A 13,238-nucleotide genomic window follows, 5' to 3' on the forward strand; every position below is an offset into this window, starting at 1 on the left:
TTGGCCCCAATTTCATAAAAAAAATATTCTATGTATCTTCTTTTTTTAATTGTATGGTCATACTTAATTGGGCAGTTGCCTTTTATACTCTACGACTATTATCAAAGTATACTTTATTCATTATTAGCATTTACGATGTACATAATTTGGTATTTAGTATATTATTTAAGAAGGTAAAATAAAATTAGCATTTATGATAAATGTCTGATAGCATTTAGTTAAAGTGGATTATCATATAAGTTATATTGGAAAGTAATATGTTATTAATCCGTTCTATGCAATTAATGTTGTTTTGAGACTAGCTTTATTTTCCCACCTGTGTATGATATGAGTCATCATAAAATTAAATTTATTTGCAGTGAGGTAACTATTGTTCAAAGTTCACACATGCTGTATAAGGATTGTCTGTGTTAAACTTAGTGATAGATATTAAAAAAAAATATGTGTGAACAGACTGACCATAAATAAATGAATAAAATAATTCCTGTTTAAAAAAAGAATATTCTATATAAGTTTTTAAACTGACATGGTTGCTAGTAATATCATTAGAACTTAAATGGGATATTTACTATGTTTATTTGTTTTTTATATGAATACTGGCGGACCCGACAGACGTTGTCCTGTCTACACGTCTGATTAATTATTGTAGCGGACAAAATTGTGAATCTAAACCATTCTCAGATTTGAACACACACAAAAAATTTCATCAAAATCGGTAGTCGTTTAAGAGAAGTTCAGTGACATACACACTTACAGAAGAATTATATATATAAAGATTCTAACAAGGTAATAATTTCAAATACTGGAAGAATATAATTAGGTACCTATACATATTTACTTTTCATTAGAAGTTTTTGGTCAATTAGTATCCTTGGATAATCTTGATGAGCACTTAATTATAGGTGTCATCACACTTGAGAGAGATACTTCAAGAAATAACATTCAATTAACTATTTATTTCAAGATTACTAAGTTTTGTCTAATATGCCAAACACAAAACTTAGTAAAAAGTAAACACTCCAGTCCAAATACACTCTTATTCGAAAACTAAAAAGATTTTTGGTTATAACAACATAGATAAACAAACGTATAAATGGATCTAGCGCCGCCGAAACTCACACAAGGCCGCCTTAAAATACAGATGAGTCAACATCTAAATAAAAGACAACGTTAAATAGTTTCGCAATTCCATTTTTAAATGTCGGTATGCTAAAAAAGGTGGAAACATACTTGGTACACAGTCAATTGTTTATTTTAACTATCTTTGTATACTAACCGAAGCTTTCTGTCAGTTTTAGCATAACCCCTCCAATATGCATGTCTCCCTTTACGACCATAGTCCTCTTCTCGTCCAAGTCAGTCACGTAGATCGTGAGGTTCCACGACCCATCGCCGACAACTTCACCGTCCGCCAACATGTTTCACAAGTTCTTTTACACTTCACAATAAAGTAATGTCACTTCCGAAGGAGCATCGCGAGTCGCGGCCACAAAGTTAGGAATAAATTATTGACGCACGTCCGACAAACCCGCCAGACTTCAATCAACTGATGCAGTGTTGCCTTGTAACTTCAAAACTTGTAAAATCAAACGTCAAAATAAGAGTTGCCAGTGGTCAGTGGTAGTTATTGGCTTATTAAAATTACAATAAATAATAGAAGTAGATGAGATTTGAAAATGTCATAAGTTTATTTTACATTTTTGATGTGTCGATTTATTGACTTTATAGTTTGTTGTGTCTTACATAAATTACATACTGCACTGTTAGCACAGTTGGCATAATTCTGATGTGTCTTTTGAAAATAACCTAATTTGGATGACGTCCTCCGAATTTAATTGAATTAGTTATAAAAAATCGATAGATGGGAAAACTCTTATCCAACTCTCGAGCTTTTATTATTTGATATGTATTGTAATGTTTTTAATAAAATATACTTATCAAATAATATATTTTATTAAAAACTAAATAATATACAAATTTATTTTTTTAAATTAATAATACTGAATGCGGCATGCACCCATACAAACTTAAGAAAATAAAACAGCCCTAGTTTGAGCCTAATGCCATCACTATTTCTTTTTGACAGTCTTTGTAACTGACAGATGGACGCAGAGAATAACCTCCGATTTTTGACGTTGTGTTTATGATTTTGATGATTTCGTGATTATTTTTATTAAGAACATTGTTGTGGTTTAATTTTTGATTAAATTTAACGGAATACTGCCCACCATATGTACTTTTATTTAGCGAAGATAGTCTGCCATCCATATGAACAAAGATAAAAGAAAATCAAACGAAATGGTTGCTACAAAGAATAAAAGTAGAGGTAATTTTCCTAATACATATTATTGTGAACATTACACGTAAAAATCTCCGATTGTGTGATAAGCAAAGTGGTTGATAAACTTTATTTGATATAGTAAGAGTATATTATTGTGTTTTGCTATCGATATGAGTTGTTATTTACGTTTTTCAGTGTTATCGTGTTCAACACCTGATCGAGCTGATTCCCCATCTAGAGATAGTGATTCCATCTGTGACTCGGAGGCGGCAAGTCCGGTACCATTTTTATGCACCCAAGATGGAGCAGAAGGCGAGACAGATGTGGTTTGGAACTTCTACACCCCAAAATCAGAGAATGCTGGTAAATCACGAATCAAAAACTCAACGCCAGTTAGTCGGAGATCAAAAAGATCAATAAAACCTAAAATAATTGAAAGACAACCTCCAAAACGTAGAGCTCTTAAACAAAGTTTACAAAAAAAGACTGAATTATTTCAAGACCTGATAGAATTGAATCAAAATTTAGTAGAACTAATGTCTAAGAAGACCCAAAAGACATGTCCAGAAAAAGTAAACTCAGCAAGCGAGGATGACTGTATGAGTGAATCACCGGAATTCTCACCTAAAAGCAGAGTGAGAAGTAATTCTCGATGTTTACGAAGAAATGTATTGAGTTCTAATTTTGTAAAACCTGATCCTGAAGCAGCATTGGAATCCGATGATTCAATGAATGAATGTCTTATAAAAGCCAGTCAGGTTGTGGAAGAACATATCCTGAAGGAAGCACCTCCTGTAAAAAAACCTTGTTATGAAACTAAAATGAAAAATAATGTAATAACAGATTTAAATTTTAAAATGGACAATGATTCAATGGATGCCATACTGAATAGTATAAAATTGGAATCACCGGTGGTGAAGAAAGTACAGAAATGCTCATCACCGCAATTGAATAATGATTCGTTTGATAGTTTGGTTGGTAACTTGAATGATAGTGCGTTAGAAAGATTAACACAGATGCCTACAAAACTAGACACATCACGGAGTAAAAGCAAATCAAATACTGCTAAAGATGGGAACTCTTGGACTATAAAAGAACTTGTGGTCCATGATGCCAGTCCTTCAAGGTCCATATTCAGCCGGCATAGTTCTATGCCAGTATCGCCAACTGTTACAGAAGTGACTAAACCATCAACTAGCGGAATGGCTTTTGGAAGATATAATTCAATGCCTTTTGGCAAAGAGAAGGAGTGCTCAACAGGTTTGTATAAATTTATTTTATTTTTATCTTTGTAACATACATATTATAGCTTTGTAATTGGTCATAGTGTGACAATATCTTCCTGGAGAATTATTCAAATGGCAGAGATTAGCGCGAACTTGATAGCCTGATGAATGAATTGATGCCTATAGATTGGCCACAGAAGGCTCTACAAACAACTACAACTGGAAGGAGGGTAGTGGGGCTTTTGCACTGCAGTGGGACGACCATGGGTGAAAATAAAATAAATAAAAACATAACAATATAGTTGTATTCTGTGTTGCTGAGTAGAATTATTTATTCTTATAATTTGTGTATAAATGTTTGATTAACATGACTTTCACCACTTTTCAGACCAAGGAGACTCACCAATCAGATGCACTCCAGATGAAATTAAAAAGAAGCACCAACTGGCCAGAGAAAAATTATTAGCCAAGAGACTCCTGCCATTTACATCATCACAAAAGTCCATCTTTAATTCACAACTGACCCAGCAACCTTTGCCAAAAATTAGTGAAGAAACTGTTCCCAAAAATTTACCAAAACCAGGTGCACCTAAAAAGGTGCAGTTTCAACCTAAAGTTGCTAGCAGTGCAATAGTACAGAACAAATCTATGCCGAATGTGCAACAGAAACCTACAAATAGTTCAACAGACCTAAAGACAATAATTGAAAAGAAAAGACAGGAAGCTTTGATGAAATTAAGACGCAGACAAATACAGAGCAAGTGAATGGATTATTATTTCAAATTTGATTTTTTTTATATTGAATCTAAAAATTATGTTTTGTTTGATTTAAATATTTTTAAATAAGACAAGTATTGCCTATAGTGAACTTTACATTATGCCCGTGATAAATACCACTGAAATAAATGTTATTACATGATTTTTGATTTTTATTTCTTTAATATTGCTATTAATAATAATAAATTCATTTTAGATCAACCGCAACGTTATGTGTAATATATTATTACCTACGTTTTGTTCTTAATGCATTACATTTTTAGTTATGGCTTTAGTGGTGGCTTCTAATGTACAGCTAAAAGCCATGGTTCCAGAGACGATTTACATGACATGTGTCATTTACATCATGAACTGTCATTTGAATTCTTGTCATTGTTTATTTGTCAATGTCATCAAAGTATATTTTTGTAGGTTGTGAAAGCGTATAGAAAATTAATCTAAATTAATTTCCTTCTCTAGTGTACCGTTGTTTTATAGTTAATACAATCGACGAGTCCTCTGTTTAATATTTGAAGAAATAACGAACGAAGAAATAACTTGCCTAACGACTTTTAGAATTGTTGTTCTACTTGCAATCCGAAATATTGCCAAAAATGGCACTGAATTACATTCGACAAATAGCAAGAACTTCGTACTCTGTTGGGAATATATCGAAAAATGTCCAGAGAACGATAAGTACCAGTAAACCTCTTAAAATAGGTATGATACCTATAGTTGTAGAGCAAACGGGTAGAGGTGAGCGGGCTTACGACATTTATTCGCGACTTCTTCGGGAGCGCATCATTTGTCTTATGGGACCTATAAACGACGAGATAAGCTCACTGATCGTGGCACAGTTGTTATTCCTCCAATCAGAATCGAGTAAAAAGCCCGTACATTTGTATATCAACTCTCCTGGAGGTAATGTCACGGCTGGATTGGGTATTTACGACACGATGCAATACATAACTCCTCCAGTAGCTACATGGTGTGTGGGACAGGCTTGCAGCATGGCATCACTACTTCTCGCAGCTGGAGCTCCGGGCATGAGACATGCACTTCCAAACTCCCGCATCATGATCCATCAGCCCTCTGGAGGTGTGAGAGGTCAAGCCACAGACATACAGATCCAGGCGGAGGAGATATTGAAGCTCAAGGCACAGATTAACACTCTGTATGTCAGACATACTGGGCTAGCTCTGGAGAAAGTGCAGAGTTCAATGGAGAGGGATTACTTCATGTCTCCGACTGAGGCGAAGGGTTTCGGTCTCATTGACAATGTTCTGGAGCACCCCCCATCACATGCTATGGAGCAGCAGTGTGCCACAGCGACCACTGTGGCTAAAGGAGCAGTTCCACCTCTTAACCCTGCCCCGGCTTGATTCTCGAGCACAGACAGCAATCTACATCAGCCACAAATATCTAATGTTGGTGTTTCAGTGCTAAACTCTTGTGATAATTGACTTATTGTTATCATAGTAAATTGTATTTTATAGCAATATTTTATTTTCAATTTAATCTTTCTTTTATTTTTATCAAACTCCTTGTATAATGAAGTAAGATATCAGTTATAAAAATAAGTTGGTAAGATCAGGTTAATAAGATGCAAGTCTTTTTAAAGAGGGAGATAAATGAATTGACACTCTGATTTTTTAATGAAATAGGTGGCATATGTACAGATGTGTCACCTGACAGTAAGCAATCAGCGCTACCCATGGACACCCACAACACCAGAGAAGTCACCGATTGAGTGATCTACTCAGCTTAGTTTGCATCTAATTATGTTCCTGCATGATTATTTTCTTCTAATTACATTCTTCAGTATTTCAATTTGCCAGATCCACTTTTGCTTTAGTTATGTTTAGACCACTTGTAATGATAAGTGCAAGTGTGAGAGAGCCATGCTTCGGCACGAATGGGCTGGCTCGACCGTAGTAATACTAAGGACTCACCGAAAACCAACGTGAAACAATGCTTGCGTTGTTGTTCTGTGTTTTTTGTGCGTGAGGTTACCAGAAGCCCAATTACGCCCTTCCTAATCTTCCCAATCCCTGATTCCCCAACAACCCTTACCTACATTTCTAACCCCCGAAAGGTCGGCAACGCACTCGTAACGCCTCTGGTATTTTGGGTGTCGGGAACCGTTTGTTGTTGGTGTGTTATAGCTGTGTCACACCCCATAATCAGGGCACAAAATACAAAATGAAACTTTTGCGAAAGATCCATAATCTTTGGTAATAACTTAACGCTGCGTTGGTCTGTAAAGGCCTACGCAGGCCGTGCGTAGTAAGGTAAGGTAATAAATAGTAAGGGATTTTGTCGTCAATAAGAGAACACTAACCGGTTAGTATCCTTAAATTTAAATGCTGACATTTCAGCGCCTTGCCACGCTTCGGCAGTTCCTGCTGCCTGACATATTTAAGATTTCAATTGCCTTTATTCACGAGGGCCGGAATGCTTGGCATTGCATTGCCTACCGCGGTATGCCGCGGCATCCGCCTCTGGAGCCCGTGGCGCGTCTTTCAATGCCGTGGAAGGAAATCTCTTTAGAAGCTACGGCATCATTAAAAGACACCAATTTATGTCGTATTTCTATACCAATACGTTTGAATGTCCATTAACATAAATTTTAATCCGTTGACATGCTGTCCCGGTCTGCTTACGCCTTTAAGGATTGCTTTTAATTTTCATTTACGACTTTCATCAGCATAAAGTCCCCTTATAACGAGGATATAAAAAATTACGCGTTTGGATTGGTTTTCCTTATTACTAACTAGACGCTTTTCAAGTTTGTTCGCCTTTCCAATGTGTCCGGTCCGGTTTCATGCATGAACATATAGAGTGGAGATTCGTAAGTTCACCATTTCTGATAGGATTATCAGGCCCATATTTTTCGAATTTATAGCCATTATACCCTTATTTATAAATAAGTAATATAAATAAATAATATAAATGATGATAGTCATAGGGTAGTATAGGCCATAGCTTATACTACCCTATGACTATCACCATTTATGAGTCCCATAAATCCCATTGTACCTAATAGGGACACTCAATTAACACAAGCATCGGACACTATACGATAAATTATGTATGAGAGGTGTGTGACTTCATACATGTGAGGTGCGGTTCTGATTCACCAGCCCAGCTATTAAAATTTCACGGAGTTGCGGAATACCGGCGAGTGCGTCACCAGGGCTCCGGCTCAAAAAGAAGGAGTAGGAATGGGGTGGTTTTTATTCAGTAAAAGTCTGACACTCCCTCTCGCCTCGCCCAAGGGGGAGGAGTCATTGGACGATTTCCCCCATCTTTTCCAGACATTCCAAAATCCGTATATCTGTATTATGTATGTAGCTATATCTACGCAAGTTATGTGATAATTGAAAGTTGGTTATAAATCTTTTTAACGATGTACCTAATTAATGTATTCTGTACTACATTCCCTAGTGGTGGATATTAATGTATGTTCGTTGGATCTCTTCTTAATCTAATCGTGCCCAAGGGAAATAAATGTTGTTCAGCGTACATATTACAAATTTCGATAGGTACTTCTAATATATCACTCACTGTATGAATAGGTATTAGGATTAATCCCACCTTTTTTCCAATGAAATGTGGAACTTTTTTCCCCAGAGAGATAAATACAGCTTTATTTACCTCTGTTTGGAAGGTACAGGTGTCGATCAACTGGAAGCTAACCTATATTTAATTTTGTTGAAAAAGTTGCAAAGTATTTTGTGTGGCTTTAATAAATAATAGGTACGTAGTTATGTAGGTAGGTACCTAATTTCGTAAGTCATAGGTGCCATTCCTGCTGCCTACTTTTGTTTCTGATTACATGTATTTTATTTTAAGTTATTAAGTAAAGACTAGTCCTTAATTACAAAAAAAAATATATTCATAGTGAGCCTATCCACAGTTTAACTAATAGGTACTAATCTATTTCATTACATATTATTATGTTATCGGCTTGCTCACGTACTGTTTGACGAGGAATTCGACAAATTTCAAGCTATGCTGGAGTCTATCCAGTTCCTCGTCAAACAGTTACGTGAGTACCTAAGCCGATAATATTATAATAATTAAATTAGTATGTCTCAAGAAAGTTATAATTATAAAAATTACTAACCTATTTCAATCAAAGTACCTACCTAATTAAGCAAATGAAATAAGGACCACGTAAAACATGAAATCAGCAAATATAAAAAAGTGGCATTGTTTTTCCTAAAACTTCTCTTGTTAGTACTTATTTATATAAAAGTAATTTTCTTAAAGTTTATCAGTTAACAAGTCTCGAAGCGTTAACCGCAGACTCACGAGACACGATTTCATAAGAGGCTGTCCATCAAGTTAATTAACTGAAGGCTCTCGGCTGAGATTAGAAAAGTTTATTTCTACTTAGTAAACTCGAGCTTTCCCCAGCGTACAAACTGAAATGAAATACAACTTATCTATAAAATGGCGGTGCCTATCAAAATATGTCAAGTGCGTGGTAGCCATCAAACAAGCGCTACACACAAAGGCACTTACTCCGAGATGTAAATTATAGTTCGAAGCCTTATTACCGTGAACAAGGTCGGCTTGAAGATGGGGCCGCGCTAAACGGAACATCATGAATCTAGGTTGTTTCATCCAAAACAATGGTAGTGGCGCATGGCGCGAGCGGGTGAGCCATCCTTTCATAATCTGTGAAAAGGCTGGACGTCGCTGAGGGGAGCTGCTTGAATGGTGGAGCTGGCGCATGCGCCGGGCGCGGGTCGATACTTGGTGACGTCAGCCGCGGAGGGGTCTCAGTCAGCCGCTGTCGGCCACAGCGCGAACATGTGGTTGCAATGCTTGGCTGCGACGTTGCTCATCGCCGCTGCCGCGTCCCGAGAGGTCTTCACCAACACGTTCCTCGTGCGCTTCAAGCGCTCCGTGCAGCACGACGAGGCGCACCAGCTGGCGCTGCGCCACGGCTTCGACAGCCTCGGACCGGTGAGTGGCGACCACGTGATTATACGTAAACATACCCATAGACACTGATATTTTGCGCCAGTATAACTTGATTTATGTCGAGGAATATTCCTAAATTCCCTAAATCGCTGGTATTTTATTGCGACAAGGTCTTGGTAATTGATGGTGTCCGTTAAGAAGAGTGATGTGGTTATGATATGCCTTGTTGATTGTTATGGCTTCGTATGTGCCTACGTATCTAAGGTTTATTTTTTCGGTAGTTAGGAGAGATTGGTCGTTAGTTTTTATCGCCCTATTAGACAAAGAAGATGTTTGTTGGGAGAAAAACAATATGATCGGCGCGTAATTTGTGTGGCGGGCGACGCTTTCAGGGATGTAGCGTTAACAAGTTGCAGATACAGGTGTTATGGACGTTATTTATTTGAATTTTAAAACTATTAATTTTACACATACGAATCAGTGATGGTTATCAGTTTGGTAAAACCAATTCAGTATTTTACCTGAGAGCATATAATTCACCTGCTTAATTTCTTCCAGCCCTGTTGATGTGTTTGTTGGGTACTTAGCTCTAGTAGTGTCGGCGCGCGAATCACTCTTAACGTAAACATTGTTACCGCAGGACGGTAACGAGGTTTTCGTTTAATACCTATACCTATACCTAGGTAGGTTACCTACTTTTTTATAGATGTGTATGCAAATAAGAGTATTCTTTTTTATTTAAATAAAAACAAAATGTAAAATCGTTTGGACGTTTTTGTATTTGAAAATGGAATAAAGATGACAGTTGATTTCTTTTTAATAGTATGGTTTTGCGGCTCTCTATCGAAATATTATTAGGTATTTATTTTTCTTAATAGTATGTAATACCTATTTGAATATATTGGTATTTTATGATATGTATAAGGATATTTTTTAACATTACCTACATAAAAATGGTTGTAACTTGTAGTACACGCCTACCCTTCCTAAATAAATCGACTGTAATATGAAATAAAACGATTATTTTTTGAAGGACCCACCTACATTTCTGTAACATTTTGTAAGTAGGTATATGATTAATTTTATTGGTAGGTATGAAGAATGAAGATTCATACATTTAATGAGTAAAATTTATTAGCAACGTAACATGCGAAAAGTGGGCGTTACAAGGAACAAAAGGCGAAACGTCATAACTAACTAACATGTAACTACATTTAAATGAACTATTGATATTTATAAACCACCCACTATTTGATAATAAAAAACAATCTATATACCAATTATCATTTAAATTCCTTCATTATTTTTAGAACACGAAACAAATCTAACTTCGCAAACTTTACAATTAGCACAAAAACTTGGCTGATTGTCTATGGCGGTTGTTGCCACGCTATAACTATAGAGTAGACTCTTGTCAACGGCTCTATGCCTACTAAGGCTGTATGTAAGATAAACGAGGTCATTTCCCGACACGATATTAAGCATTCAGTTTGAATCCGCTATGCTGTAGGGTTGCCATTCAGTTGTAGGGTGATTTAAAGCATGGCTATGTTATGGTATGGTAACCCTAGCTTGTCAACGTAAGACAGAAAACATAATGTTTATGTAATAAAATGATAAAATGTTTAATTTTATCACACGAAATTTTTAAGTGATACTCCAAGATAAGTCCCAAATAATAGTGGATCAGCCTATTGCCTATTACGTGCCATTAATGAGCAATTTTTCGAAAAACCGAAAAAAGCCCAGCAATACTTCGCCCGACCAGGGAACCGAACCCGAGACCCTTTGTCAGACAGTCGCACTGCGACCACTCGACCAAAGAGGCAGTCTTAGTAGTAGCCAGTAAAATGTATCAATTTAGGAGCAAATCGTACAAAATAGCCTAAAATTAGACTGATTACCGGAATGGGCTGATAAATGGGCGAAAATGTTACCTGAAATATCTTTTTAGGCATTTCATTTCACAAAGATTATTCTCAACAAATGAGAATAATCTTCATCATAATTTATTACTTGAGCACAGTTGGACATTTTAAAATATTCTGGAAGAAGGAATAAAACATATTTTAATCATTTATCTACAAAAACGTTACTCTTAAGATTTTCTCCGGAGATCTGACGACGGACGGACGGACAACTGACAATTTAGTGGGTTACTGGGGTTCCGGCTCGAAGCAGGAGTAGGGCCACGGTGGTGTTTAGTTAGTAACAGTCTGACACTCTCTCACCTCACCCGAGGCGGAAGAAGTCATATAATGATTCCCCTCTACCAAAAGGAATGAGTATTTTCTCCTGCATCACGGGTACGTTCAAAACGTCATAATTTCGCATACACACCATATCTCATCCCGGATTATAAATAATTAACAACGGAAATTGATATTTATTACCGACATTATAAAATTCATTTTCAATTATTAACGGATTAAGTGCTAACTCCCTGTTAAGCGTAGTATTCTATAATTTCTTTCTATGAAGATTTTTAATTGGATACTACAAGATCTAATAACGGAGAAGTAATTAATTGAAGCCGTTTTGTATCTGACTTGGAGCTTTACACGAGTATTATTGCAGAAAAGAGTATATTATGTTCTAGTTAATGCCTTCGGCTTCGGTCACGTAGATTACGGACTTTGTGACTGATAAAAGTAGTCTAAGTTACTCTTTAGTAAATCAGCTACCTGCTAATAAGAGTACCGTCGAAATCAGTCCAGCTATTTTAGAGATTAGCCAAATAAACAGACGGATAGACAGACAAATAGACAAAAATATAATCATTAAAAGTCTCTGAGTACGGCTCTGAGTGCGGCAGTAACTGGGCGATTTCACTTTAATAATGGATTTTTGACGTATACATTATATAGGAAAACGTACATAAAAAAAACTAAAACTATTTTGTTTTAAGATTCAACAATTCCAAAGTCTTACGATTACTAAAGAGGAAACACAAGTTTATAGTTACGTAAGTAATAAAATTAACACAAAAACAATTGAGACCAAAAGCGGAGAAATACCTAAAGTTTTAATAAAATTCACACACACAATATTTCGAAAGCATTCGCTGGAATATAAGAGACCAATGAAAATAAAATAATTCAGGAGCTATTTCTGTTCGATAACCGAACGTTTAAACAATATTTGAGATGAAACCATTTTTCTGGCACGTGCAGAAAATATTGAACACTGGATCGTACCCAATTTATATTATGAATGTACTAGACTAGATTTTGCCAGCGTCTTTACTCGCTTTCTCGTATGATGAAAGTAATATAGGATTTATTCCAGACGGATATAATCGACCTCTGTTCTAAATTTCACTCCTATCCCTTCAGCCGTTTTGACGTGATAGAGTAACAAACAATGCTTAGACAAAACGAATCAAAGTTTAGCAGTTGGAGCAAATACGTCCTTTCTATGTATGTATAAAACGTACCTAAAAGTAACGTCACGCGTTATTTCAAATTATGTTTCGACAATCGCCGCGTCGTAACAAATTAATTTATTTAGTATGTCTCACGAAAGTATTTGTTTCCATAAGAAAATAAAAATACGTGTCTAACGTTTTAAAATAATCTACACGACGGACATTATAAAATAAAACATAGTCATCTATCCTATTTTGTAAATAAACATTCTTGTATTTTTGTTTCCACAAGTAGACAACTGTATCGAAGTTTTATGTAAATGTACGAATTCTAGATTCCGTGTGTCTGTTGACCGATAAAACTGGAGATGTTTATCACATAGGTTTATGCGGGCTGGTTCAATGTGCTACTCGAAAATAAATACAAGTGTGTCTGGATTCACACGGGTATGCGATTTTGTTACTTAGTACTCTAACAATAGATTGCGTTTTTGAACAGGGAGCTTATGTTTGAAAAAAAGAAAGAGTTGTCTAGTGATATAATTCGATATTTTCCTCAGACAAAAATAATATACTATGAATGACTTTTTAATACATACCTAATTAAAATTAACCGCAATTTCATTTATTCAATAAACGATCTACTGATTTTTTTATATAAATTTTTATTTCA

General features: G+C 35.9%; 3 protein-coding genes across 3 annotated transcripts in view; all 3 read left to right on the top strand.

Moving 5' to 3' along the window:
• Positions 1 to 2,086: 2,086 nt before the first annotated feature.
• Positions 2,087 to 4,426, top strand: LOC118275854 (uncharacterized). Its single transcript, XM_035593961.2, has 3 exons — positions 2,087 to 2,326; positions 2,477 to 3,541; positions 3,896 to 4,426. Exons 1-3 carry the CDS (start codon positions 2,269 to 2,271, stop codon positions 4,270 to 4,272), a joined length of 1,500 nt encoding a protein of 499 aa, XP_035449854.2. The 5' UTR covers positions 2,087 to 2,268; the 3' UTR covers positions 4,273 to 4,426.
• A 226-nt stretch (positions 4,427 to 4,652) lies between these two features.
• Positions 4,653 to 5,781, top strand: LOC118275347 (ATP-dependent Clp protease proteolytic subunit). Its single transcript, XM_035593261.2, has one exon. The coding sequence runs from the start codon at positions 4,878 to 4,880 to the stop codon at positions 5,643 to 5,645; it is 768 nt and encodes a 255-aa protein (XP_035449154.2). The 5' UTR covers positions 4,653 to 4,877; the 3' UTR covers positions 5,646 to 5,781.
• A 3,192-nt stretch (positions 5,782 to 8,973) lies between these two features.
• Positions 8,974 to 13,238, top strand: part of LOC118275521 (neuroendocrine convertase 2) — a 94,527-nt gene continuing 90,262 nt past the window's right edge. Inside the window, exon 1 of the mRNA XM_050695241.1 lies at positions 8,974 to 9,240. Within this exon, the coding sequence (XP_050551198.1) occupies positions 8,989 to 9,240 (252 nt within the window). The 5' untranslated portion in view covers positions 8,974 to 8,988. The remainder of the gene's footprint in view (positions 9,241 to 13,238) is intronic.

This window comes from Spodoptera frugiperda, chromosome 8 (genome assembly GCF_023101765.2).
Source record: "Spodoptera frugiperda isolate SF20-4 chromosome 8, AGI-APGP_CSIRO_Sfru_2.0, whole genome shotgun sequence".
NCBI classification, from domain to species: domain Eukaryota; kingdom Metazoa; phylum Arthropoda; class Insecta; order Lepidoptera; family Noctuidae; genus Spodoptera; species Spodoptera frugiperda.

Excerpts from the sequence above, each read along its gene's own strand:
- LOC118275854 (XM_035593961.2), top strand. The coding sequence starts at position 2,269 with ATGAACAAAGATAAAAGAAAATCAAACGAAATGGTTGCTACAAAGAAT. Across the intron at positions 2,327-2,476 it reads TACAAAGAATAAAAGTAGAG|TGTTATCGTGTTCAACACCT; the intron begins GTAATTTTCCTA and ends TACGTTTTTCAG. Across the intron at positions 3,542-3,895 it reads AGAGAAGGAGTGCTCAACAG|ACCAAGGAGACTCACCAATC; the intron begins GTTTGTATAAAT and ends ACCACTTTTCAG.
- LOC118275347 (XM_035593261.2), top strand. The coding sequence starts at position 4,878 with ATGGCACTGAATTACATTCGACAAATAGCAAGAACTTCGTACTCTGTT.